We start from the raw sequence: 24,313 nt of genomic DNA on the forward strand, positions 1-24,313 counted from the left end.
GTGGCATTGTTGCGAGAACTTATTATAAAATGTAACATTTCCCGGAGTGTTAACCTCTCGGTTGCCACATCTACACTACTATACAATACAATACACTACACTACACTACACTACTGTACAATACAATACACTACACTACACTACAGTACTATACAATACAATACAATACAATACACTACACTACACTACAGTACTATACAATACAATACACTACACTACACTACAGTACTATACAATACACTACACTACACTACACTACATTTTGTCTGTTTTTTGGCTTAAATGTTACACAGTGGGGCTTTAATCATCTTTATTTCACAGCATCAAGTCAGTGTTTGCACTACATGCACAGAGAACTCAGAGTGTGCGAAACAACCACATTCTCATCATGAAAACTGCCAGACTCTGTCCACGTGTGCAGCAGGTCAAAGAGCCCAGTGGTGTGAAGTGTTGGGCTGTGAGACATTCAGGCGTTCACGTTAACATAGTGAATTAAGACAAAACAACATGTGCTAGTCCGTGGTGGAGGGATTGTAGTTTGAGTACATGTAAATTATCTGCCTGTCTGTTTCTCACATCATGCAGTTGAACACCTCTCCCAGTCTGCGCCTAATGTGCATCCAGTTTCAGTTCCAGTAAACGCAGATGTGTTTTTTCAATGCTGGAACATGAAACGATAAGATTTTTGTTGAAAACTTATTACAAATATGAGTCTATAAGTGGTTAATATGAGCATATGAAAAAGCTCTGACTCTATCTCCCAGGGCGGGGCAGGACGAGCTCTCCACTCGCTCCCCATCCCTCAGCGCATTCCATTCAAGCTCTTCCCTCCCTGAACTTCTTCGCTGCAGCCCCCACCCCCTGGAAGTCCCTCCCCAAACACACCAGAGACTCATCCACACGCCCCATGCTCAAAAAAGCCCTGGAAACTCATCTGTTCAGAACAGCCTTCAGATAAATGTGTCCCATTTTGATCTGGGTCTTCATTTGTGTGTGTGAAGCATCTTTGAATGTCAAGAAAAGCTCTGTACAAGTGTTATGTATTATTTTTTTTTTCTTATTCTTCTTGTGTCCCTGGCAGGGTGGGGTGTGGGTGATGTCTTTAGCAGGGTGGGGTGTGGGTGAGGTCTTTAGCAGGGTGGGGCGTTGACACACTTTTGCCTCTCCCGAGTGGCAGGGGACCCACAGTCCACCAGAGGTTGCCCATAGAACGTCGCCTTCAGCTCCTTGCGGCCAATGGTGGGACTGCAAAAGAGGAGACAGGACTGAACCAGGACTAAACCAGGACTAAACCAGGACTAAAACAGGACTGAACCAGGACTAAACCAGGACTGAACCAGGATTAAACCAGGACTAAACCAGGACTATGGCAGGACTGAACCAGGACTAAACCAGGACTATGGCAGGACTGAACCAGGACTAAACCAGGACTATGGCAGGACTAAACCAAGACTAAACCAAGACTAAACCAGGACTGAACCAGGACTGAACCAGGACTGGACAGGTCTAGACTCACCTGTAGTCCTTATAGTCCGGTTCACACCTCGTCTTGCGTGAGCGTTTAGAATTCTCACCACAGGGGGGCAGGCACAGGCTCCAGGGCTCCCAGCCGTTCCACTGGCCCTTGACTGGGGACAGAGGACACGTGTCACACATGTGTCACCACACAAGCTCTTTAACAAAGTAAAGCTCGGGTCCTGCCAAATGAAGCTCCTCAAGGTTAGGAGTTATAGGGGCGAATTTGGAGTTCCATAATAGTAATTTGTTATTGTAGCAACCAAAGAATGAATCAGGAGAGAGACTGCTGAAGGTAACGTCCACTCCCGCCCGCATGCTGGTTTAGCAGGAGTGACCTCAGAGAAAGAAGATGCCTTAATGAGGAGCCCGACAGCAGCAGTTGCAGAGAGAAGGGCCACATTTTTTCAATACAAAGTGAATTGGAGCCAGAGCCAATGGAGCCAAAGTGCACTCATGCTCACTTCCTATTAGGAATGTGGCAGCTAGTGGATTAGCTCTGTCCAATTATCTGCACAGCTTATGGTGTTTTTCTTGCTCGAGGGCCTGTAGTCGCCTGCGCCCTGTAATCATACCACTAAGTTTCTTTCAGAGGACTGACCGTAGCACCCGTTGACGTCGTAGCACACCCGTGTCTCGGACAGTGGCTCCACTGGGCAGGCTGCGCCCCCTAGTGCCCTGTGGAGGCAGCGGCGCTCTCGGCTCTGGCTTCCCCCCAGTTGCTCACAGCGGATGGAGTATGAGGGGTCAAACACGTCCTGACAGGGGCCCCAGGATGACCACTCCGACCACACACCGTCCACTGGTCAGCACCGACACAAGAGCAGGAAGGACATTACATCAGGTCAGGCTGCTTACGAGAGGATTTTATAGGAACAAAATATTGAAAGAACAACTGAAAAACCGGGCATGAGTGAAGCTGAACTCTGAGAGAGAGAGAAACGATTTTGTTGTGAACAATGGACAGCTCGATTTTCATTTAGCCTCAGACCAGATCATTTATACAGAAGGTTCTGAGTTCAATCCCTGCCTCACCAGGGGCTTTCTGTGTGGAGTTTGACCTTAGAGACCAGATGTGTGATGGTGACCTCTGCCCTGAGGGTCACACAGTCGCTACAGTCTAATCTATGAGACTGGGCCCTGGTAACTCTGTACACATCCAGAATGTTAAGAACCTGAAGCTGAACACTTTTCTTCAAGAATCTCCAGTGTCCCTTTAGAACAGAGCGGCCCTCACCTGGACAGTGCGTCTGAGTGTTGCACATCTGAGAGCGTCTGCTGTCTCCGTGGCAACCCTGACCTCCGTGTTTGGGGGCGGGGTTATTGCAGGAGCGAGTAGACAGCTGGAGGCCCACCCCACAGGTGACTGGGCAGGGGGTGAAGGGGGACCAGGGACCCCAGGAGCCGTGCACTTTAATATACACACACAAATACTACAATCAGTACATAATACACCCAAGGTTATTTTCAATACGCTGTGCTTCCTGTGACCACAGTATTCATTAACATTACACACAAAACAATTTTTATACTTTCGGAGAGTACTTGACAAAGCACTGACCCTGACAGTAGTTGAGGCCGGGACAGGGGCCCCTCTCGTGGTTGGGGCCCTCACACATTCCAGTGCCGCTGGGTGAGATGCAGACACGACTCCTGCTCCTGTGTGGAGCCATCCCCCCATCAGGAACACATGTACCAGAGCACTCTGACCACTGCGACCAGCCCGTCCAGAAGTTAGGCACTGGTGAAAGTTAGGCCTGGTTTAGTCCTGATTCAGTCCTGGTTCAGTCCTGGTTCAGTCCTGGTTTAGTCCTGGTTCAGTCCTGGTTCAGTCCTGGTTCAGTCCTGGTTCAGTTGTGGTACAGTCCTAGTACAGTTCTGCTTTAGTCCTGTTCCAATCCTGATTCAGTGCAGATTTAGTCCTGGACTAATCCTGGTCTAGTCCTGGTCTAGTCCTGGGTCACCTGGACAGGGGCTGCTGCACACCGAGCTCCTGGTGCTTGGGCCCTCGCAGTAGCGTCCTCCGTACTGAGGAGGGGGCTGGTCACATGACCTGCGGCTGAGCTGGAGGCCCTCCCCACAGGGCACAGAGCAGGGCCCGGGGTCCAACCAGGGGCCCCAACCTCCATCCACTGTGGCAGCCAATCACAGCAGAGCGTAAGAACCGGCGTAATACAACCAGGTATTATACGCTCTCAATAAAGTCAATAAAGGCTCACTGTGCCTCACCTGCACACTGACGTAGCTCAGAGCACTGCTGTGTCTGCACACTGTCTCCAGTGCAACTGTCACCAGGGGGCACCTTTGAGGGAGGGGGGCTGGAGCAGGATCGACGCCGCACTCGAGTCGGAGCGTTATCATGGAGACTGACACACGAGCCTGAACACTCAGACCAGTCTGACCAAGCTGACCATCCTCCATGGACTGGACGGAGAGAGATCATACACACACACATGCACACACATGCACACAGAATAAGGCAAGAGGGACATGTGGGACATATAAGACATGTGGGACACTGTGTCGGCGGCAAGGTGGGGCATTTGAGGGCCGTGCCCCCCCCCTAGCGGCCACTGGTGCCCCACCCCCAACAGGCCGTTATTATTACTATTTTAAAATGATTTTGATTGGCGCATTTCACTTCGGGCTGAGGGCACAAACTTTACTGTGACATCAATGACATCACAGTCTCTGTTTATTTAGTGTAGTGTGATTGGACAACTGTCCTGTCACTCACGTCACGACATGTCAACCTGCTGCGTCAACTCGTAGCAGCTCCACGATTAGCGGCAACTGCTACTTTAGCCTAAAGCTCCACACAGGAAATGGCGAGAACAGAGTCAAAGACACACTGACAGACCCGCCGCTGGGACCCGGGACTGTCGCCGCACGGACTCGGGGCAGTCGCCGCTGGGACTCGGGGCAGTCGCCGCTGGGACTCTCGCTGCCGCCGCCGGGGCCAGGGCAGTCGCTCGCTGCTCTATCCGCCTTTGCTCGCTCGTTTCTGGGTGTAAAAGTTTGACCTGAGCATAGCGCGTAGAGGGCATAATTCTACCTGGTGTCCTGGTGCTGATATGGACTGACCGTATCTTTCAGATTGAAGTGGGAAGTGGGATTAAGACTAATTTTACAACCATCTTGTGCACTCGGCTCCCGGACCTCGCGTCACGGACCAGACTGGAGAGGATTTGGACCAGTTTCATCTCTTCATATTGGACAATAGACTTTTGGAAACAGAACCAGTGGGACAGTGGATAGAGGAAACATTCTGCCTCAGTCTCTGGAGAAGGTAAGAGGCTGGTTTTCATTAGTTTGCGGCAAATCTGAACTTGGAGCCTCACAGGTAAATAGTGTTATAGTGTTAATAGTTAATAGTGCGTAAATGAGCTGGTGGGTGCGATGGAGCTGCTCTGGTTGTTCTGTCGTGTGCTGTAGGAGCGGCATCTGTGTTCATGTCTCTTATTACAGTTTTACTGACGTTGTTGGGTCTGGGTGTGAGCGGCGTGTTACGTTGTGTTGTTGCGTAAAGTTTGCGCTTGGCTGTTCATTGTGCTCTGATCGATACTGTTCAGCCAATACTAACCAAAATGTCTGTTTCTGGTATTTGTTATAATACTACAGCCTATATATATAATACATATATTATTCATAATATATATTTATAATTTTGCCCTTGGTGCCCCTCCCAAAAATTATACCATCAGCCACCACTGGTCCTGGTTTAGTCCTGGTTTAGTCCTGGTTTAGTCCCGGTCCCTCAAGTCTCAGGTCTCTATAGGACAGGACTGGACGGCGACTCGCGTACCACGTTCACTACAGCCCTGGTGCTGTCCGATGCGTGGCTATTTCTAGTTCAGTGGTGTTTTTGATGAGAGGCTGTTGTTTAATGTTTACAACCAGTGGCAGGACTTATTGTTTTTTAATAAACCTCAACCTTTTATTATTGTCTTGTGTGCGTATCGTCTACCACACAGCCTCAACAACTATTGCAGCTAATAATAATAATAATAATCTTAATATAATAATGATTATAATAACAACACATAATTAGCCTAATACTGTTAAAGAAAAACGTGTTTGATAGCATGTCTGCTGTGTATGACTCCACCGCGTTAAAATATTTCTCAAATGGTAGTGCCCCCCCTGCTGGTGACCCATGCCCCTCCAGTAGATTTGCTCTGACGCCGACTCTGGTGGGACATATAAGACATGTGGGACTTATAAGACATGTGGGACTTATAAGACATGTGGGACTTATAAGACATGTGGGACTTATAAGACATGTGGGACTTACAGAAGGCATGTGAGATATATGGGACATATGCAGGACTTGTGGGACATACAAGACATGATGGAGCTATTACATGTGGGACATGTGGGACACTGACCTGGGCAGGTTGTGAGGACACAGGCCTGTGTCTCCTCCGTTGGTCCAGCGCACGCTAACGCACACTCTATACGATCAGAGCACTTCCTGTTTCTACTCTTGACTCCGCCCTCTCCACAGCTCACTGAACAAGCAGACCAAGAGGACCACTCGCTCCATCCCTCCCCTGCAAAATCAACCAATCAGAGGCTGTCCTGGTATGACCGCAGTTACATGTGGTGTCCTGATGGGGCAGTATTTACCATCGCAGCAGGTGCCGTTACACGCCTCGGCTTGTACCTTGACTTCGGTCCTCACTGCTTCACACTCTGATTTGCCGATGCCATAGCAGCTCCGCCTCCTGAGCCTCACCCCCTCCCCGCACAGAGTAGTGCACTGGGACCACTCAGACCAGCTGGTCCAGGTCGGAGGCCTAACATCACAAACTCATTAGGTCACAGATAGTGTTTCACTGCCCACTACATACACCCTGAAAAGAATATACACGCAAAAGCACAGCATCACAAACCAGAGCCAGAAGCAGAGGACACTGTGAGGTCCAAAAGCAGAGGACACTGTGAGGTCCAAAATTGAGTGCATGGAGTTGTACAAGATCAACAGGACTCTAAGAGCCTTCATTGCAAACGCGATGCAGTTGTGGAAAACCACCCTTGAAGCCAATGGGAAGCCACTTGCACAAGTGTCCCTCAAATGTGGCATATATCAAGGAGACTCACTGTCCCCACTGCTGTTCTGCATAGGTCTGAACCAACTCAGCCAAATCATTGCACACGGTTACCGACTCAGTCATCAGTCAGTCACCATGAGTCACCTCCTCTACATGGATAACATCAAACTGTACGCCAAGAGCGAGCAAGACATCGACTCACTGATCCACACCACCAGGATCTACAGCACAGACACTGGAATGTCATTCGGAAAAATGTAGTAGGATGGTGACAAAGAGAGAGAAGGTAGTCCACACAGAGGGGGTCGCACTCCCAGAGGGAGCAATAGCAGACATTGTACCTTGGTATCCCACAAGCAAATGGCAACCTTGAAGAGGCAACAAGGAAAGCGGCTATGGCCAAATACCTGCAAAGAATGAGGCAAGTCCTGAGAAGCAGCTCAATGGTAAGAAGAAGGCCCAGGCAATAAACAGCTACGCCCTGCCAGTGATCAGATACCCTGCAGGAATCATAATCTGGCCAAAGGAGGAGATACAGACCACAGATATGTAAGATCCTTACACGAAAGCTCCTGACCATGCATGGAGGGTTCCACCCCAAATCCAGCACCCTGAGACAGTACACAAGCTGGAAGGAAAGGGGCCAAGCACGAGTGAATGTGGGAACCACTGTCCACGATGAAACCTCCAAGCTCCTTGAGTACATCAAGGACAAGGCCCTGACAGATGACATGCTCAGAGAATGTCCCAGACAGTGGGGTCCAGAGGAAGAGGTACTGGAGGGACCATCATGGCAGGACAAGCCCCTACATGGGGCGGACCACCGAAAGTGGCTGATCAAGAAATCCTACCAATGGCTTGAGAGGGCTGGTCTGAAGGACACAAGAGACTCATCCTGGCTGCACAGGAGCAGGCCCTTAGCGCCCAAGCATTATAGACCCAGATCTACCACACCAGACAAGACCCACGGTGTAGACTGTGCAAAGAGGCTCCTGAGACAGTCCAGCACATAACTGCAAAGCGTTAGATGCTGCAGGGAAAGCAAACATTGAGCGACAGAACCAAGTGGCAGGCATAGTGTACAGAAACATCTGTGCAGAGTACGGGCTGGAGATCCCAAGGTCAAGGTAGGAAACACCTCCAAAGGTTGTGGAGAATGACCGAGCCAAGATCCTGTGGGACTTCCAGATACAGACTGACAGGATGGTAATGAACCAACCAGACATAGTGGTGGTGGATAAACAACAGAGCAGAGTCGTGGTGGTGGACATCGCAATACCAAGTGATGGTAATATCAGGAAAAAGGAACACGAGAAACTAGAGAAATACCAGGGGCTCAAGGAGGAGCTGGAGAGAGCCTGGAAAGTGAAGGCATCAGTGGTGCCTGTGGTGATTTGAGCACTGATCCCCTCACTCACACACACACTCACACACATTCGCACATACGTGGCACTCACCCACAGGACTGGCACTGGCCATCCTCTGTCTTGTAGCCGTACTTGGGGTTAAGACAGCAGGTGTCCTCGTCCACCTCTCCTATGTCCTCCTCACAGCTCAGAGAGGACCAGACAAACCGTGAGAAGCACCGCACGCCATCTGGACAACACAAATCAACAGTAATCTCGGCCTATGTCATTGGAGGTGTAATACTCCCTACAACAGAAGCATAGCCAGACTGGACTGCACTAAACTGGTTTGAACAACACTATGACAGAGCCATGAAGGTTCATGTTTCTGTGCTGGCTCTATAATCATGTAAATACACGTCTCCTGAGTCCATTAGTCTTTATTAGACTTTATAGGACTAGAACATTACGTGTGTTTGATGTTTACTTTAGTCCTTGTGTAGCCTCACATAGTTTGGCCACTGCCAGTCAACATAGGGGCATAGCATCGGCAGGCACGCCTCCCCCTGTTTTCACTTCTGTGTTTCCAAATTACACGCACTATTTAAATGCAGAGTTCAGGGGTTCACTTAGCTGCTGCTCGACTTCACTTGTCCGCGGGTATATGATAGCTGCCTGACTGACTACAGCCTGTTCCCTGTGTTGCGTGCTCCACGGCCCCTGACGAGCTTCGATTTTAGATGCTGTTGGCCACTGCTGTTTTGTTTGGGTTAAGTTAGTTTTCGTCTAGTTAGGGGTTCTCGTGGGTTGGGTGTCGATATTGTTTGCCCCCGGTTCGATTTTAGTTATGTAAGATACCCTGTTCTTTTCTTGTGTATATTTTATAAATTTATTTGTTTTTCCTAGGGTTGGCGCGGCGCGGTCGCCCCACTCGGTGGAGGGTTGGTGTCGGAGTTCCCCACTTCAGGCTCATCACTCCTCATGTGTTATGGTATTTTTGCACGCCCTCACTTTGCACGTTTTAAGTTACCTTTAGGTTTTTTTTATTTGTGTGTGTGTGTGGTTCACGGAGCCCAGTGGATACTCCAATCCCAGGTGGTTGCTGCTCACACCGGGTGCGGCCCGTGTAGCCTACCCTATATTTTATAATCTGTGCTGATTTGCATCGGTTTTTAGCCTGGACTCACATATTTATACTTTTGTAAATAAATATTGTTAAATTCTTTAAAGCGTCTCATTTCCTCATTTTAACCACCACTTGCAGTCCTTACCTGTGTTTTAAGTAATCTGCCCTGTTGGGTTACACTTGATAAGACGCTGAGGAGCAGTGGATCTGCCTGGGGTCAGGAGGAGGAGCAGTAGATGTTGGAGAAGGTTTGGGGAGTGGGGTCAGAGTGAGGCTGTGCAAACAGCTGTGATGGGAAACAGATGCTGGCTTCTGCACAGGCTCTTCCCGGACTCCAGTCAACCCCCACACACACATCACACACACTCAAATATACACCTACACACACACACAAGCACACAAACAACACTCAAAACACACTCAAACCCCTCATACACACAAACCCCACTCACTCATACAACACAAACACACACACACAATCAAACACACAGTACACAGTACACAAAGTACACAAGTCATGTTTGGCTAAATATTTGTTGCATCTGTAGATGCCAGTGGCTTTGTCCTCAGCCAATCTGAAAGTTTTTACAGACAACACAAACTGCCCTGAATATCTTATTGACAGGAGAAGGTATTTTTAAAATGACCCCACCACCCCCATGAGCCTCACCTGCCCCCTCCCTGCTCTGTACTCACCTGTGCAGTGGAGGTGCAGTAGTAGTACTAGAAGCAGTAGTGTTCCCCTGAATACTTTCATGTCTGTGTGAGCTCTGTCCACTGTGCACTCCCAATATTTACTTGTCTCCTCCCCTCCTCTATTTTATACCCCCTCAGTGCCTTTGGCCCCCTCCCAGTTTGAGCGACAGTTAAAGTCCAGTGTCCAGAGGCGGCTACTTCCTTCACATAACAGTTTGTTGACTTTAAGGTGCTTAAAGCGCCTATATTACACAAACCTGACTCTTGTGAGGGTTTAGCCACAAATTATGTTATAATGCTGTTACATCCTCAAAAACAGAGGTGTTTTTTTATTTCACACGTTTGAGTAACCCTTTATTATTAGTCTGTACACACCTCTAAAGCTCAATATACTTTGTTCCACCTTGTGATGTCATGAAGTGACAGAGCCTTTTACCTTTAGTTCAGTACAGATGGCAATTCCAGGGCTGAAATCATCCAAATGATTCTATAGATGTGTTCGTGCCTGCTTCTAAAAGCACTGGTATACAAAGTGAAAAGAAGAGGTAAGTGAACACAGCCCTGTGGGGTTCCAGTGGCCAATAACACTGACACTCAGCTCGAACAGCATCTTCATCAAGGTGCTGCTAACACTGTATTAAGCGGCGCCCAGTAATATGGTATTAAATGCTGAGCTAAAGTTCATTAACAATATTCTGGCATATGATGAAGGATCCTCCAAATGTTTCAATAACAAGTGGGCAGTAATGACAAGAGCGTCATCGGTGCTTCTGTTGCTGACGTGACCAAACTGATAAGGATCCCTTTAGGGCTGTTGGCATTCAGCCTTAGGTTGGGTTGGTCATAAATAAGACAGCATGTCTGTGTCTGTACAGTGCTTTAATCACACACATTTTGCACATTTACAGGATCAGAGACAAACAAATAAATAAATAAACCAAACCATCAGTAGTGTTCAGCAATTTCCACTGAGAACGCTTGGATGAGGTGTGTGGCGCCTTCTGCTGGCTACAGATGCTATAAAGCCCATGAAACAATGGAAAACAGTGTGTCCATTATCAACATAAAGTAAGATGGCCATTATAATGACATGTTTCTATAGTAACCGTAGGCTGTGTTCACACTTGCACACCACATCAGAAAGGGGATTTAACTGGGACTAAACCAGGACTAGAACAGAACCTAACCAAGTCTCCATCAGAATTACACTGGCATCAGACCAGGGTTAATCCAGGACAAATAAAAGCATTCAGTGAAACCAGCCTGTTCATGGAGCAGTGCCTGTAAAAAGACTAAGGTGGATTGAGAAAACTCAGATGATCAGAGGTGGGCAAACTGGTTACATTTACTCAAATACATTTTCTTGAAGTTGGTGTTTTTAAATATAATTGTATTTCTCTGTTTCATGTTTAGACCCCATACTTTTACTCCTACTTGATTTATATATTTAGTGTAGCAGTACTTGTACTTGAGTAATACTGTATACAGTATTGTAGAGTGTAACAGTACTCTTAAGTGAGTAAAAGTTGTGCTTCCTCTTCCCACTGTGAGTCTAAAGTGACAAAAGTTTTATGTAACAATATGAAATGATTTGAGCATTTGTGTTTCTTGCAGAGCTCCTTCAGATCTGATTTAGTTTCGTTTTTGAGTCTGTCTGAAAATACCAGATTTTATACATCCTTTTATGTTTTGTCCTTCAAATTACTTTCACTTCAAATAGACTGCATCCAGATAGTTATTCTCACATCTGTAGTAGTTTGCCCAATTCCTGGATCACTAGTTTGCACTTCTACTTGAGTAATACTATTTAAAAGTAACAGTACTATTACAAGAGTAAAATTTTTTGTCTACTCTACCCTCCTCTGTGGATAACTGCGCATGTTCAGACATTCAGGGAAATGATCACTTACATATTGACATGTGCAAAATAAATGTTGTAGCAAACCCAAAAGCCTTTCTGAGCCTAGCCTCACTGGACTTAATGCTACAAGCTAATATATTATTTTGTATCATTTAAGGTCATAAATATGTATAATAACTTACAGACAGTTCAGAAACATAATAAAAAAAAAAAAAAGAAAGAAAGAACTTTCAGGTGGAATCTTGCTCCTCTGTCAGAGCAGTAGAGGAAAAACATCATTTAAAGAGAGGCTATTACACTTATATGGGGTATTAACTGTAGCACAACATATTTACATATGTTATCTTTAATCGTGTTGAAAATAGTATATTCACTGAAAATAAAGTATCTAATGTACTGTATGTTCATGAAAACTGGCTGTGAGGGAAGCACGGATGATGTACAAGGCTTCACCCACAAGCCTACAAGAAACATGGTCTCGTACTGCTAACCGTAAAGAGGGCCAGGAGAGATCACTAGATTACTCACATGGATGCCTGGATGACATCTGAAATGTCTTCAGACATGTTTTTAATGAGGGAATGTTATACCATGATAGAAAGCTCCAAAAAGTCCATGTTGCATAATAGCCCCTCCTTAAATTCAAATAACAGTCAAATACTGTCAATACAAAATAAAGACATAAGACTTAGGATGTTTTGGTCTCTAAAGGAATGAATGTGCGCTACAGTAAAGAGCGTCGCTAACTCCCTCCTCTCTCTCTTCCTCTTCATCAGTTTATACAGGCATCAGGGTGGGGCCAGACTGACTCCTGATTGTTTGGTGTCAGACAGCTGAGCCCAGTGATTGGACAGCCTGGGGCGTGGGTGGGCCCGGGCAGGGTCAGACTAGGGATGGGCTAGTATGGATTTTTTTTTTTTTTTTTTTATCGATACTGATATCCAATATTTGTCCTGCTGCTGTGGGTGATAACTAATATTCGCAGACACTGATATTTTAAAATCCATAGCAAATCCAACAACTCTATGTTCAGTTAAATTAAAATCACAAATAAACTTGCTTTTGTAAAAATCATAACAATGTATTTAGCTGGTTTAAAATACTGTGACACTTGTGACACGCTTTTCTGTTTCCATTTGGACTCATTTGTAAAAAATGCACACAGAGAATGGGGCGGCAGGAAAAAAATATCAGCACTGAATATCGGTATCGAGGACTGTTAGCGGTGGATACCAATAGTGGTACTGATATAGTGCCCATCCCTAGTAGAGAGGTCAGTACTCGGTCTCGGTCAGGTGCACCAGTTCGTTGACCACGTCCAGCAGGTTGTAGGTGTGTTTGAGGAGCAGCTGCTGGTTCAGAGCACGATCCCTGAAGCCCATCTCCTGCAGCACGGACAGCATGGCGTCCTGACAGGAGCCGTCCACCGGGGGCTGTACACACACACACATGCATGCACATGTACACACATGCACCATGCATGGGCACGAACAAATACATACATACACATACATCAGACATCCATACACACAAACATATGCACACACGCATGCACGCACACAAATACACACACACAGGCAGGAGGAACAGAACAACACGGTTATCCACACAGAACTACTGCTGGTACAAAGGTCTGTTCTTGTTTGTCGGCAAATGAACTCAAGTGATTTTGACTCTGGTATTAAAAGTAAAGGCACTGTCCTACATCTGAAATGTCAAGGCCTTCAGTATAAACTAGGCTAAAAGAAACAATAAAAAGTAATTGATTTGTTCATGTCCTGGAGGAGGGAGCCCCAAACCCCCCTCTGTTTGAAACTACATTACAAAATCAGTTCAGAAATCGATCTGAATCAGTCTAGGGACATGGACTGATTCCTACAAATGACCCAAAATGAGATGGGGGCAGAGGGATGCCATCAGAACTCTTGCCTAAGGCATCAGAAGAGCTAGAGGGTCCTTCACTCACTTGTCTCCATGGTGATATTACGGCTTTGCCAAGAACCCACTGTATGGGATTATGACCAATGTATCTATCTTTATGAAGACAAGTGGTGATGTCATCAGGCCATGAAGTTATAGACAATTCCGTTCACAATAAGAATGTATTTTAGGTGTTTTTGAAAGAAACCCTTACAAAGTTACACAGTGCACCTTTAATGTTTCTGCAGGTGCTGTCTATGGAATTCCACTACATTTACAGACAAGTATCCATCCATCTAATAATACACTGGTGATAAATACATGGTTCCTGTTTCTGCTGAGGGTGCAGTGGAGCAGACTGACCTGAGGGGGGCCCTGTCCGGTGAACAGTGCCTTGTACGCAGAAGCCGCCACAGACAGCGCTCCTTTGACCAGTCCACTGGTCAGCCCCGCGTGGCTGGAAGAGGAGGTGTAATGGCAACACATGTTTTGTTAATAGTTGTGAGTTGCCTGTTCCAATGGTGAAATTCAGTTGAGTAAACCTACAACTCCTCTGATCTGAATCATCACTACCTAAAAACTTTTGTTTGTGTCCTCTATCTGCACGTTAAAACACTGATAATCCAGGTTTACTTGTGATTGTGGTATTTTTAAATAAAATTCTTCAGCTAGAACATACCCTCCCTTTAATAAACATTAGTATTTTCTGTTTAACACAGAACAACAGTAAGAGTGCGAGATGAGTCTCAGATACCTGGGATTGTCTGAAGGCTCCTGCTCCGGCTCTGCAGGAGGTTCTCCTCCATCAGCCTGGTCCTGCTCAGAGTTAGAGTCTGTGGAGGAAAAAACATGGGTCAGACCTTACCTGTCCAGCCAAGATCACATGTTTTGATAAAACTTCAAAAAGACGAGTGGGTCTGGAACCCTATCCTGGCTCCTGGATTTCAGAGGGTGTGATAGACAGGCAGATTAACCAATCAGAGAGACATGAGTAGCAGGTGTGTCTAAGACCATTCGTTAGGACGGACATGCTCTATGATCCCATTACAAACCCTTCTGAACTCAAACACAATGTAGACGCAGAGAATCAGAGAGGGTTAGAGAGAGTCAGAGAGAGTCAGAGAGGGTCCGAGAGAGAGTCAGAGAGAGTCAAGAGGGTCAGAGAGAGTCAGAGAGGGTCCGAGAGAGAGTCAGAGAGAGTCAAGAGGGTCAGAGAGAGTCAGAGAGGGTCCGAGAGAGAGTCAGAGAGAGTCAGAGAGGGTCAGAGAGGGTCAGAGAGAGTCAGAGCTGTCTGGGAGTACTGGTAGAATGATATGATCTGTACCCTGGGGAGTGTCCGGTGCGTCCCCATCTGCAGCAGTGCTCTGAGGCTCAGTGGCACCAGGGCTCCCTAACCTGGAGGGCACAATATAACACAATTTACACATTACACATTACAAAAACATCACAATAATATGATGCACAATTAACCACAATCAAAACTAGAACAAAAATACATCTGAGGCAATCTTTAAACTGCAAATTGCAAAGTTGCAGTTATTTCTATAAAAGAGTGTAGTGGCATCCTTGCAGGGTTAAAGTGACCGGAGCGGAGGTGATGCTGACCTGTGAGCCATAGGAGGTGCCACCACCTCTGGAGTCAGAGGCTCCTGGTCCAGAGTCTGGGAGGTGCACAGCATGTCGTTAGCACTGCTGGGGGAGGAGCCTCTTTCGGGGGCCTCGCACACTTTCTCAGAGGGACCAGAGGGGTCAGCAGAGGGGTCAACAGACTGGTCAGCGGAGGGGTCAGCAGAGGGGTCAACAGAGGGGTCAGTGGAGGTTCTAGCAGGAACATCTCCAGGCTGTGACAGTGCAGAGCTACAGAACACACACATGAACATAAATCCCCCTGGAGGCTGCTGAGATGCCCAAGCTTCAGGCCAGAGAGGAGGGAGGCTTTTGTCCTGAGGGATGTTACTCCCATCAAACTGCCCCGACACTGGATCTGATCACTGTACCTGTTGAGCTGCACTGACACTCTTGTCTGAGCTTTTCTGTTATTCTTGTATTACTGCTCAATGGGCTTAAAGTGCCCCTCGTGGACAGACAAAGTGCTTTTGACAGAGATGATAGAGACGACTCAGAAGAAGACTACAGAGTTATACACAGCTCACCTGTACATGGAGTCCCCCAGGGGTCGACTAGTGTCGAAACAGTCGGGCAGGATAATGATGTAGTCCTCTGAAGAGGTGGAGGAGGAGCGGCTCCGAGGCCTGTCGCTGTGCTGGGTCCCCTGTGTGGGCCCCACACACAGGCTCTTCATAGTGCACTGGCCCCCCTCATCTGTGACATCACACATCAGGGGGCACATGTTAGATTTGGTTAAGTCTATGACATCATTTAGTCTGCCTCATACCTGCAGCTGTGGCCGGGGCCAGAAGTTGTGTGGGGACAGAACGGGGCCCCTGTGCAGTGCAGGGGCCTACAGTAGGAGCGGGGGCCACAGGCAGAGCCTGCAAAGGGCCGGGAGGTTTAGACGGACTGGTCCCCGGGCTCTTCAGACTCTTCACAGCTGACGAGGAGGGCCCTGTGTGGGCTGAGGGATGCACAGGGACAGAGAAGACAAGAGTCAAACCAAAGGGGTGAATCCAGCAGACCACAGACTATTGTGCACACTCACCACTGTCTTTGGCCCCTGAGGCCCTTGCGTCTCCTGCAGCTCCTGGGCAGGGCTCTGGGACAGGCCGGGCTTCAGGGGCCTCCTCCAGGGTCATGGAGCAAATGACTGTTTCACAGACAAACTGAGAACTGCTGAGGTCCTCCTGGCCCTCCTCCTGTGCTGGAACCCCCGAAGGCCCTGGAGCTGGGGCCCCTGAGGCTGCTGCATGTGTCATGTCTGAGGGCCACAGAGTAAGGGACCAGTTAGTAAGACAACTGTACAGAGCCTAGTCCCCTCTTCTGTGTGAAGACTTAGTGCATAGAAGAGAACATAAATATGTGTGTGTCTGCTCTGTAGAGCAAAGAAAGAGGATACCTTCATTACTTCAACTGTTTACAGCACTTACACTCACTCTCCCTGTGATTCAAACACTTACTGCTCATTTGTTCAAAGCACTGATAGCATTTTGTTTAGAAGTGAGTGTGTTTACCCATGATGCTGTTGATGACCTCGGTCTCTTCCTGGATCAGGCCCAGAATAGGGCTGCCTTTGTCCTGCAGGGGGCAGTCTGGAGGCAGAGGAGAGATTAGGTCTGAACCACACCGCACTTTGTGAGCGCTTGCAGTGACTCTGGGAAGGCCATATCAATGGAGCAACAACATCACGGGAAATGGGCCAAAAATGTGATGCTTGTTATGATCTGACTAAACAAAAACAGAGCTACAGCGCAATGGACAAGAGTTTGATATAGGACACTGAACTTTTCTGATCTGAGGAGCAAGAGGAAAGACATGACTCCCCTTCTCTCCTGTTTGCTCCCCCTCCTCTCCCGGTCACTTCGTGGGTAGAGAGGAGGCTGCTGCAGAGTGTGGAGCCTGGTTAATGGTCAAGATGCCTGACCCCTTGCTGATGAGCGGTAGTACATGTGGATCTTAAGTTCTGCTGTGGGTAAAAGTAAAGCTGCAACGGAACTCTTCACATGTACCTAACAAGAACAATAAAATCACCACACGCGACTATAAAAGTCACTTTTTCAACTATATCAGAGAGACAGGTGTGTGAGGCACGTGCTGAAATTTTTTGACTGTTTCTTTAGATGTTCTTGGAGGAAGAGCTAAAATAATCTTAACAGCTGCTCCTGACCAGGTTTGTTTTCTGAGGCTTGTTACTCAGCGTCACCTCTGGTCAGTCACTTTGGTGGAACAGAACTGAGGCTTTGATAAGCCTGGATTGCCCAAACAAGCCAGGCTTTCACTTTAGCTCCCTTCATGGAATAGTGGATTTACAAATCAATATTCACAATTACTAGCCAATTAGCCAATTAATTAGGTCATGATTTAATAACTATTAGATTGCCATAGCATTTGCATATGAAGTGCTTTAATAAAATATACTGTTGTCCAAATCTGTTTGGTTCTTAAAAAACATATCATCTACAATGCAATTATGACATGTTTCGCCATATCATGAAATGATCGTATGGTGAGCCATGTATCATATCGTACCGAATCGTGAAGGAAGCTGTAATTTCCAGCCCTACTTCTGAGGAAGGCAGCAGAGTACAGTCAAAAGGAGTCCAGGAACAAAAATATAGGTCTTTGAATGAGCATTTAGATTGACACTGAGTGACACTGAGTGCCGAGCCTACTGTGTCCAAATCATTTCCTATGTGGATCAATAAAATTTGTGAATAAAGTGTATGTCTGCTCCTGTAGTTCCCCTCACTCACCTGCTGAGGAGCTGTTGGGGACACTCTCCAGTTCCTGGACAATGTTGATGTCGAGCAGCTCAAAGGACAACAGGTCCTACAACAAACACATGTCACTGCCTCATGTGTCCAGCAGAGGGCGCAAGGGGCCACTAGACACATGAAAATGTGCAATAAATCTGGATAAGCAGTGTAATGGTCCAGTCTGAGTACTTTATTTTAAATATTTAGAATGCTCTCACATTGGGCGATGTGTTCTTATTTTTTCACTTATACCCTGCAGTTTGAATTAAAATACAACTACCTGAAGATATCAAGATACAGAATGATTGATTGTCGTGTTACTTCGTGTCTGTGTGCTAGCCGTAGATGTATAAAGAAGTGGACTACATGAGTGTGACGTCAGCCACAGCGTTCAGCTCCACTCACATGAAACTCACAATGTTAACAGGTACAGGGGCAAATTTAGAACCAGGCTCCATATCAGGAATAGGACTTTTTTTAAATGACAAAATAGCAAAATAAAAACCCCAGATCATGTAGAGGGGATTGTACAACAGCAGCAGTTAAAGAGAGAGGTTCCAGTTTATTTCAATGTAAGTCAAGGGGAGCCGAGGTCAGAAGGAGCCAGAAGTGCTCACTTTCTATTTAAAAGGTGGTGGCTAGTGCGTTACCTATGTCCATTCATATATACAGGCTATGGTGCTGACAGCCATGGGTGAGGTGAGTACCTGAGCTGTGAGCAGGTCCACTGACGGGATGCAGTACTCCTCTTGGTCCACCGGCAACAGAGGGGGCGCTACAGAGGCACACAGCTTCTCCTTGTGGACAGGGTTCCTGCCCTGCACACACATGACACGTTTACAATCTCAGGCATAAGGCAGGATTTAAAGGTACACTATGGAACTTTACTGGTGGAGGGTGTTTGTCTCCATAAACCAGGTCAAAAATCATGTCTTGCATCTTTTTACTGTTATGTTTAGTGTTAAAATAGATTGTTATTGTTGTTGAATGTTATGATATGACATGAGCACAGCAAAGTAGGATGAGGCCACCTCACCTGCTTGTCTCCATGGAGATGTTATTGCTTTCTTTGCCTGCAGTGTGCCACAGTTTGGCATTACACATTAAACATATTTACATTTATTCAAATACAGGTGTTTATATTGCAAAAATAACTTGAAAAACACGCATTCTAACAGTGACCACAGTCATCTCTCCGCAGATCTGACCTGTAACTTAACCTGGTAAAGTCAACTGCTTGTCTCCATAGAGATTTAAAAAAAAAGTTGCCATCCTGTGGAACATTCCACGAAAAACAATAAGTTCTCCATGGAGACAAGCAGGTAGGTAAAAATCTTTGTCTCCTCTGACACAACGTCTGAGCTCACCTGTGGGGTGACACACGGGGACACCAGGATCCCATCGGCCATGACAGGGGCGGGGGCCAGGGGGTCCACCACTATGCTGCACCACACCCGGGGCCCAAACTGCTCCCCTGCATGAGCCAGGCGCCAGTGCGATGTGTACGAGCCCTCCACAGGGGGCGCACACAGGGCCACGCTACCCCCACCTACAGGTGACAGGGAGTGAGCGCAGGTCAACACAGGCCACCTCAGGTCAACACAACACACACAACTCTGGACTCTTAAAGAGAATGTTTTTTTCAGAAATAAACATACAGTGTCATATTATTAACCTGTTGGTGTTTGCAACACCTAAGAGAGATATGATTATATGCTTGGTATGGTACATAAATGATACATTTGTGAAATATTATAAAATAGTTTTTTTTCTTACAGTCTTACAGGTGTTGTTGAATATGGAACTAGTTAGATTATGTAGGCCTACCTGTCCAGGCTGAAGGAAGGGTACAGAGACCTCTCTCCAGCGCTCCCCTGAGCCCACTGCCAGGTTCCCCCACATGAACTTCAACTGCAACACACACACACACACACACACACACACAGTACTGAGTCGAGACCAGAGGCCAGACCAAAGGCCAATCCAGAGACCAGACCAGAGGCCAGACCAGAGACCAGACTACTCTGACCGCAGTCCGTACCTTGGTGTCTTGAGTCCAGCCAACACTCCCGGTGTTCCTCATCTTCCAGTACTTGATGAACTTGGTGCCTGGTCGGAGACGGGTCCCATCAGGCAGGTTCTCGTCCAGAAAGGTGGCAGTCATCGCAGGGACCGCCAGGGGACAGGGGCGCTTTGGACGTCTGCAACACCAAGATACAAAGTTCTTCTTATATCAATTTATACTATATAATGAGTGTAGTACCGGATTTAGAGTTGTGTAGGACTTACTGTTGAGTATGACTTACTGTCGTGTAGGACTTACGTGGTGTAGGATTACTGTCGTGTAGGACTTACTGTCGTGTAGGATTTATGTCGAGTAGAACTTACTGTTGTGTAAAACTTACTATCGAGTAGGACTTACTGTCGCGTAAGATTACTGTCGTGTAGGACTTACTGTTGTGTAGGACTTACTCGGGGCTGGTGTGCTGAGTAGCACGGGGCTGCAGCAGGACAGGGGAGGAGCATCCTTCTCGGTGGGTGGAGCTCCACTGTATGCCCCGCCTCTCCATCCTCAGCTGTTTGCGGATCTCTTTGACCTCAGCTTTGAGCAGGCGCTTTTCTGCTTTGAGCCGCTGCTTCTCTGCTTTGCGAAAACTTCGGTCTCCACGGCGATAAAACCTAAACACAGGACGGGTCACATACAAGCTGTGTGCGGCGCAGGGGCTCAGAGGGCTCAGAAGATGGCAGTACTGTACCGGCTGTGGTCCGGTGCAGGAGAGCCGTGCTCGGGGATGGACAGAGGCGTGCGCGCCCTCACCAGGTTGTGGCTGGGGTCATGGGAGAAGCTGCAGGGCTCACACAGAGTGCAGGCAGTGCACACACTGAGCACACACACAGGAAGTCAAAGAGTGAACACTCTGTATAAGACTAACACCCCCACACATCCTCACCTGCACTGGTACCCTCCCCCAGTGGTCTGCCCCCTGCAGGCCGAGCAGGGCGGTGTGGAGGAGGTGGGGGCTCCGGGCAGAGCAGAAGAAGACACCTCAGGGACCAGAGGAGGCTCAGCCGCTCCCACAGCCTCCCCACGCCCAGAGGACGCCGCCCCTCCCACTGTAGCTCCGCCCACTGGTTTATGGATGCAACATTGTCCAGAGAACTCTCTGCAGATCTTCTCCACAGCCTCACGCACAACCTGGTCCTTGAACTGCACAGTAAGAAGTAGCTCTGATTAGCTCCCTCATCTGTCATTTCAAGTCACATTTTCACACTAAGAAATCCACTGTGCAGACAGTAGGAGGCGTTGCTGTCTGACCTTCTCCATGTAGGATGTGAACCAGGCTGGAGGAGTCTTATCTTCTTCTTTAGTGCCCTTCATCTCCTTCAAGATCATCTGCTCAACACAAACACCATCAGAACCTTCTCTTGGTTAAGGCCTTCTGCAGACAGCTTTCACTCACTAATAACACTCCACACTTGGTGGTGATTGCATGCTTGTAGCCACAGCTGCATTGGAGCAGACTGATGGAAGTGAGGCTGCCAAGTTGCGTCACTGGCCACACTGGGAACCACCAACACAAACTACATACATAATTGGCAATGTAAATGAAGTGTCACTGTTACTCCCACTATCAGTTTGTGTAATCCTTCATTCGTCCAGGTATGTTACATAGCAAAAGAAGTTTTTATTCTGTCTTCAATCAAAAACTTTTGTTCAGTTTTCAGAATTACATTTTCTTTTGCTATCTCATGCAACTAACTACTAACCAGGCTTCCCATCAGGAATCAGGGTTAGCTCAGATACAGGTTGTAACTACAGAAATGTGCCCTGTCCAACCACAGTGAAACACTACAGGTTCACATCACATGGGCTTGTTTGTGTTGTGGTTGATGGGTGTGCCCTCACCATGCCCTGGTCGGGGACGGCGGCCTGGACCTTGCGGCTGACCACCTGTGCCAGGGCAGGGCAGGGTTGCGGGGGTCTGAAGCCTCTCTTGGGTTCGGTGGTGCTGGCTTTGGCCGTGCCCATGCGCGTCGGCTGTGCTCGCACCTCGTACACGTTGATCTGCAGACGGTTTCCCTGTTTGGCTGCGCTCTAGAACAATACACACAGAGGGACAGGTGTGTATTATGGGCACTGTAGGCTTTGTGGGAGCCTCAGAGTGACACATGTGAGAGGCTCCATTAGTGGGATGTATCGCAATACTTCATTGTGCAATTCTCGTATCAATTCAAAATGTGTCCAAACAGAGTCATTTTCATGGAAAATTCCATTTACTCTGTTGATTTAAAAATGAAATGCATTGTATTCATCTAATGTTCTGGTGAAGGTGTACTCAACCATTATCTTATATGTAATTATTGATTTGTTTTAGTATCGGGAGATATGGTGATATACTGAATGCACAGCCCTAGTATCCATGCCATAAGCTCTCACAAGCGTCGGATTTGGTTAAAAAAAAATATATATATAAATAGAATAGAATACTTTTGAAGGTTTTCAATACAAAGACAACTGTAAGCTACATTTTCAGATCTTGTAGTGTTGAAAATAGCCTTACCTTCAGCGCCTCTTCATAATCCACTGGAATGAAAACACAAATCATATTTTAATAAATAGAATACCATGAAATGAAAAAATAAATAATTGGTATTGGTAAATGGAGTAACTAACTCAAAAATACTATGTAATATTCATTACTGATTTGTGCATGTAGTTTATATTACTATTATATGTAAACTCTCATGACCAAACCACCCCCATGCAGGCGACCACTTTGTAATGAATATGGGTGGGTTTAGGGCTGAAACAAGTTCATCCATTCAACACAACTATTGAGTCCAAAATATAACATGGTTTTACAGGTTTTACGACTAAGAGCAAAGTAACTGTAGTAGTAGTAGTAGTAGTAGTAGTAGTAGTAGTAGTAGTGGTAAATTTTAACCAAGTTGCTTCTATATTACATTGTGTTTTACAGAGGCTGCATTAAAGGTGTACTACAGAACTTTTCCAGCAGAGGGGTACGCCAGCCAGTTGTCTCCATGTTTCTTTCTCATTCATCCTCTGAAGTTATATTTGGAGTGATTTGTGCATGTTTGAGTCATCTTTAATTGTTTATATTCAAGACACTATTTTGCTGATCTACCCCCGTTTTCACCACCACTGGCACACAGAGGGAGTTGTTGGAATGTGATGAGGTGTGTATGCATACCTTGGTTGCTGATCATCTCCTGGTAAAGAGAGATTTTACAAGACCATCAGAACTATATTTTTACAGGAATTACTCTAAAAATGATGATGAAAATTGAAAAGATAGTTCTAACCTCTTCATTCTCCTCATCATAGTAGGTGAGCTGCAGACTGCACAGGCCAAAGGAACGTTTCATCTGGAACAGACATCACAAAAACATGATTTAAAACATATCAACACCAATATTACTCATTTATTAATCTGGAGAATTACTATAATCAAATTAGCACTGTAATCTGAATGGTCGTAATTAGCTCCATCTGACCCTCTTCTCTGCTCCTCTGACCCTCTTCTCTGCATCCTCTGCTCCATCTGACCCTAGTTTACAAGACAAGTCAGAATTCTATGGTGGAATTTGCTGATTGCAGATTTGTTGACATGATTTTTGGTTCATATCTCTGTAATTCCTGGTCCTATCCACATGAACCAAAAACTGGCACAAAGTTCACAATTCAACTAAGGCAAAATGATGTTTTTTCCAGTGTAGATAATATCTTATAAGTAGGTCACAATACAGCAGAAGAATAATAGGCCTAATAAAAACAGAAGTAGCCTAGTAGCCTATAAGCCCTTGGCGCTATCCAAGACTTTAACAACATCCATTCCAACCCTAAAACGTGACCACAACGTATGGCGCAAACGTGCAAAGAAGAAACCATCGACGGATAAAAATAATTCATGATGTTGTTTGCATGACGACAGCTCATTGTGATAATCAGAGATGTCCACTTAATCCTTAGACGAGGCCAGAGCAGACGAGGTTAGCCTGTCTGCGCGTCAGGAGGTACATCCAGAGCCACCCTCCATCTGGACCTCCTCTAAGCCGAGACAGAAGCACCTCCGCCCGCCGTGGCCTGCTCCGCTGCTCACCATGGCCTCCAGGGACTCCCAGCTCTTGGTCTCGGAGCCGGACAGCAGGAAGCTCTTGGAGTTGCCTCGGAAATTGACCTTGAGGCTGATGTAGAGCTCCATGGCCGCGGCTCGGGCTCCAGGCGCCTACTCCACAGCCGACAGATGCACACGCTCGGGTTAAGCTCCGTGATGCAGGCCGCTGTCACCGCGCGGAGCTACGGGAGCTACAGGATCATAGTACATGTACGGGAGTTACGGGACTGACGCTGTGTTTACATCAGCAGCACGGAGCCCCGCCCACCTGCGTCACCTGACCGGAAC

The 24,313-nt window shown here is 46.9% G+C and overlaps 2 protein-coding genes across 2 annotated transcripts; both read right to left on the reverse strand.

The window, feature by feature from the left end:
* Positions 1–307: 307 nt before the first annotated feature.
* On the reverse strand, positions 308–9,818 carry LOC110161099 (properdin). Its single transcript, XM_020925813.2, has 11 exons — positions 9,738–9,818; positions 8,027–8,165; positions 6,145–6,314; positions 5,904–6,068; positions 3,745–3,939; positions 3,480–3,647; positions 3,077–3,256; positions 2,753–2,926; positions 2,117–2,317; positions 1,517–1,628; positions 308–1,245 (listed from the first exon to the last, which is right to left on the reverse strand). The coding sequence occupies exons 1-11, from the start codon at positions 9,796–9,798 to the stop codon at positions 1,131–1,133; spliced, it is 1,680 nt and encodes a 559-aa protein (XP_020781472.1). The 5' UTR covers positions 9,799–9,818; the 3' UTR covers positions 308–1,130.
* Positions 9,819–10,599: 781 nt separating this feature from the next.
* On the reverse strand, positions 10,600–24,284 carry nbr1b (NBR1 autophagy cargo receptor b). Its single transcript, XM_055152993.1, has 23 exons — positions 24,011–24,284; positions 23,214–23,276; positions 23,102–23,120; positions 22,451–22,473; positions 21,796–21,984; positions 21,205–21,282; positions 20,840–21,096; positions 20,645–20,770; positions 20,361–20,567; positions 19,930–20,089; positions 19,712–19,799; positions 19,256–19,437; positions 18,596–18,706; positions 17,886–17,961; positions 16,647–16,724; positions 16,178–16,393; positions 15,914–16,093; positions 15,672–15,840; positions 15,124–15,375; positions 14,843–14,913; positions 14,273–14,351; positions 13,882–13,975; positions 10,600–13,031 (listed from the first exon to the last, which is right to left on the reverse strand). The coding sequence occupies exons 1-23, from the start codon at positions 24,110–24,112 to the stop codon at positions 12,873–12,875; spliced, it is 2,979 nt and encodes a 992-aa protein (XP_055008968.1). The 5' UTR covers positions 24,113–24,284; the 3' UTR covers positions 10,600–12,872.
* Between the last annotated feature and the right edge of the window lie 29 nt (positions 24,285–24,313).

The sequence above is a fragment of the Boleophthalmus pectinirostris genome, unplaced genomic scaffold (genome assembly GCF_026225935.1).
Source record: "Boleophthalmus pectinirostris isolate CB_2022bp ecotype Guang Dong unplaced genomic scaffold, ASM2622593v1 HiC_scaffold_17, whole genome shotgun sequence".
Taxonomy (NCBI): domain Eukaryota; kingdom Metazoa; phylum Chordata; class Actinopteri; order Gobiiformes; family Gobiidae; genus Boleophthalmus; species Boleophthalmus pectinirostris.

Excerpts from the sequence above, each read along its gene's own strand:
- nbr1b (XM_055152993.1), bottom strand. The coding sequence starts at position 24,112 with ATGGAGCTCTACATCAGCCTCAAGGTCAATTTCCGAGGCAACTCCAAG. Across the intron at positions 20,090-20,360 it reads ACTCAGCACACCAGCCCCGA|ACGTCCAAAGCGCCCCTGTC; the intron begins GTAAGTCCTACA and ends TTGGTGTTGCAG. Across the intron at positions 14,352-14,842 it reads CGCACCGGACACTCCCCAGG|ACTCTAACTCTGAGCAGGAC; the intron begins GTACAGATCATA and ends TTTCCTCCACAG.
- LOC110161099 (XM_020925813.2), bottom strand. The coding sequence starts at position 9,798 with ATGAAAGTATTCAGGGGAACACTACTGCTTCTAGTACTACTACTGCAC. Across the intron at positions 3,648-3,744 it reads TGAGCTACGTCAGTGTGCAG|TGGATGGAGGTTGGGGCCCC; the intron begins GTGAGGCACAGT and ends TGGCTGCCACAG. Across the intron at positions 1,246-1,516 it reads CCGGACTATAAGGACTACAG|TCCCACCATTGGCCGCAAGG; the intron begins GTGAGTCTAGAC and ends CCTCTTTTGCAG.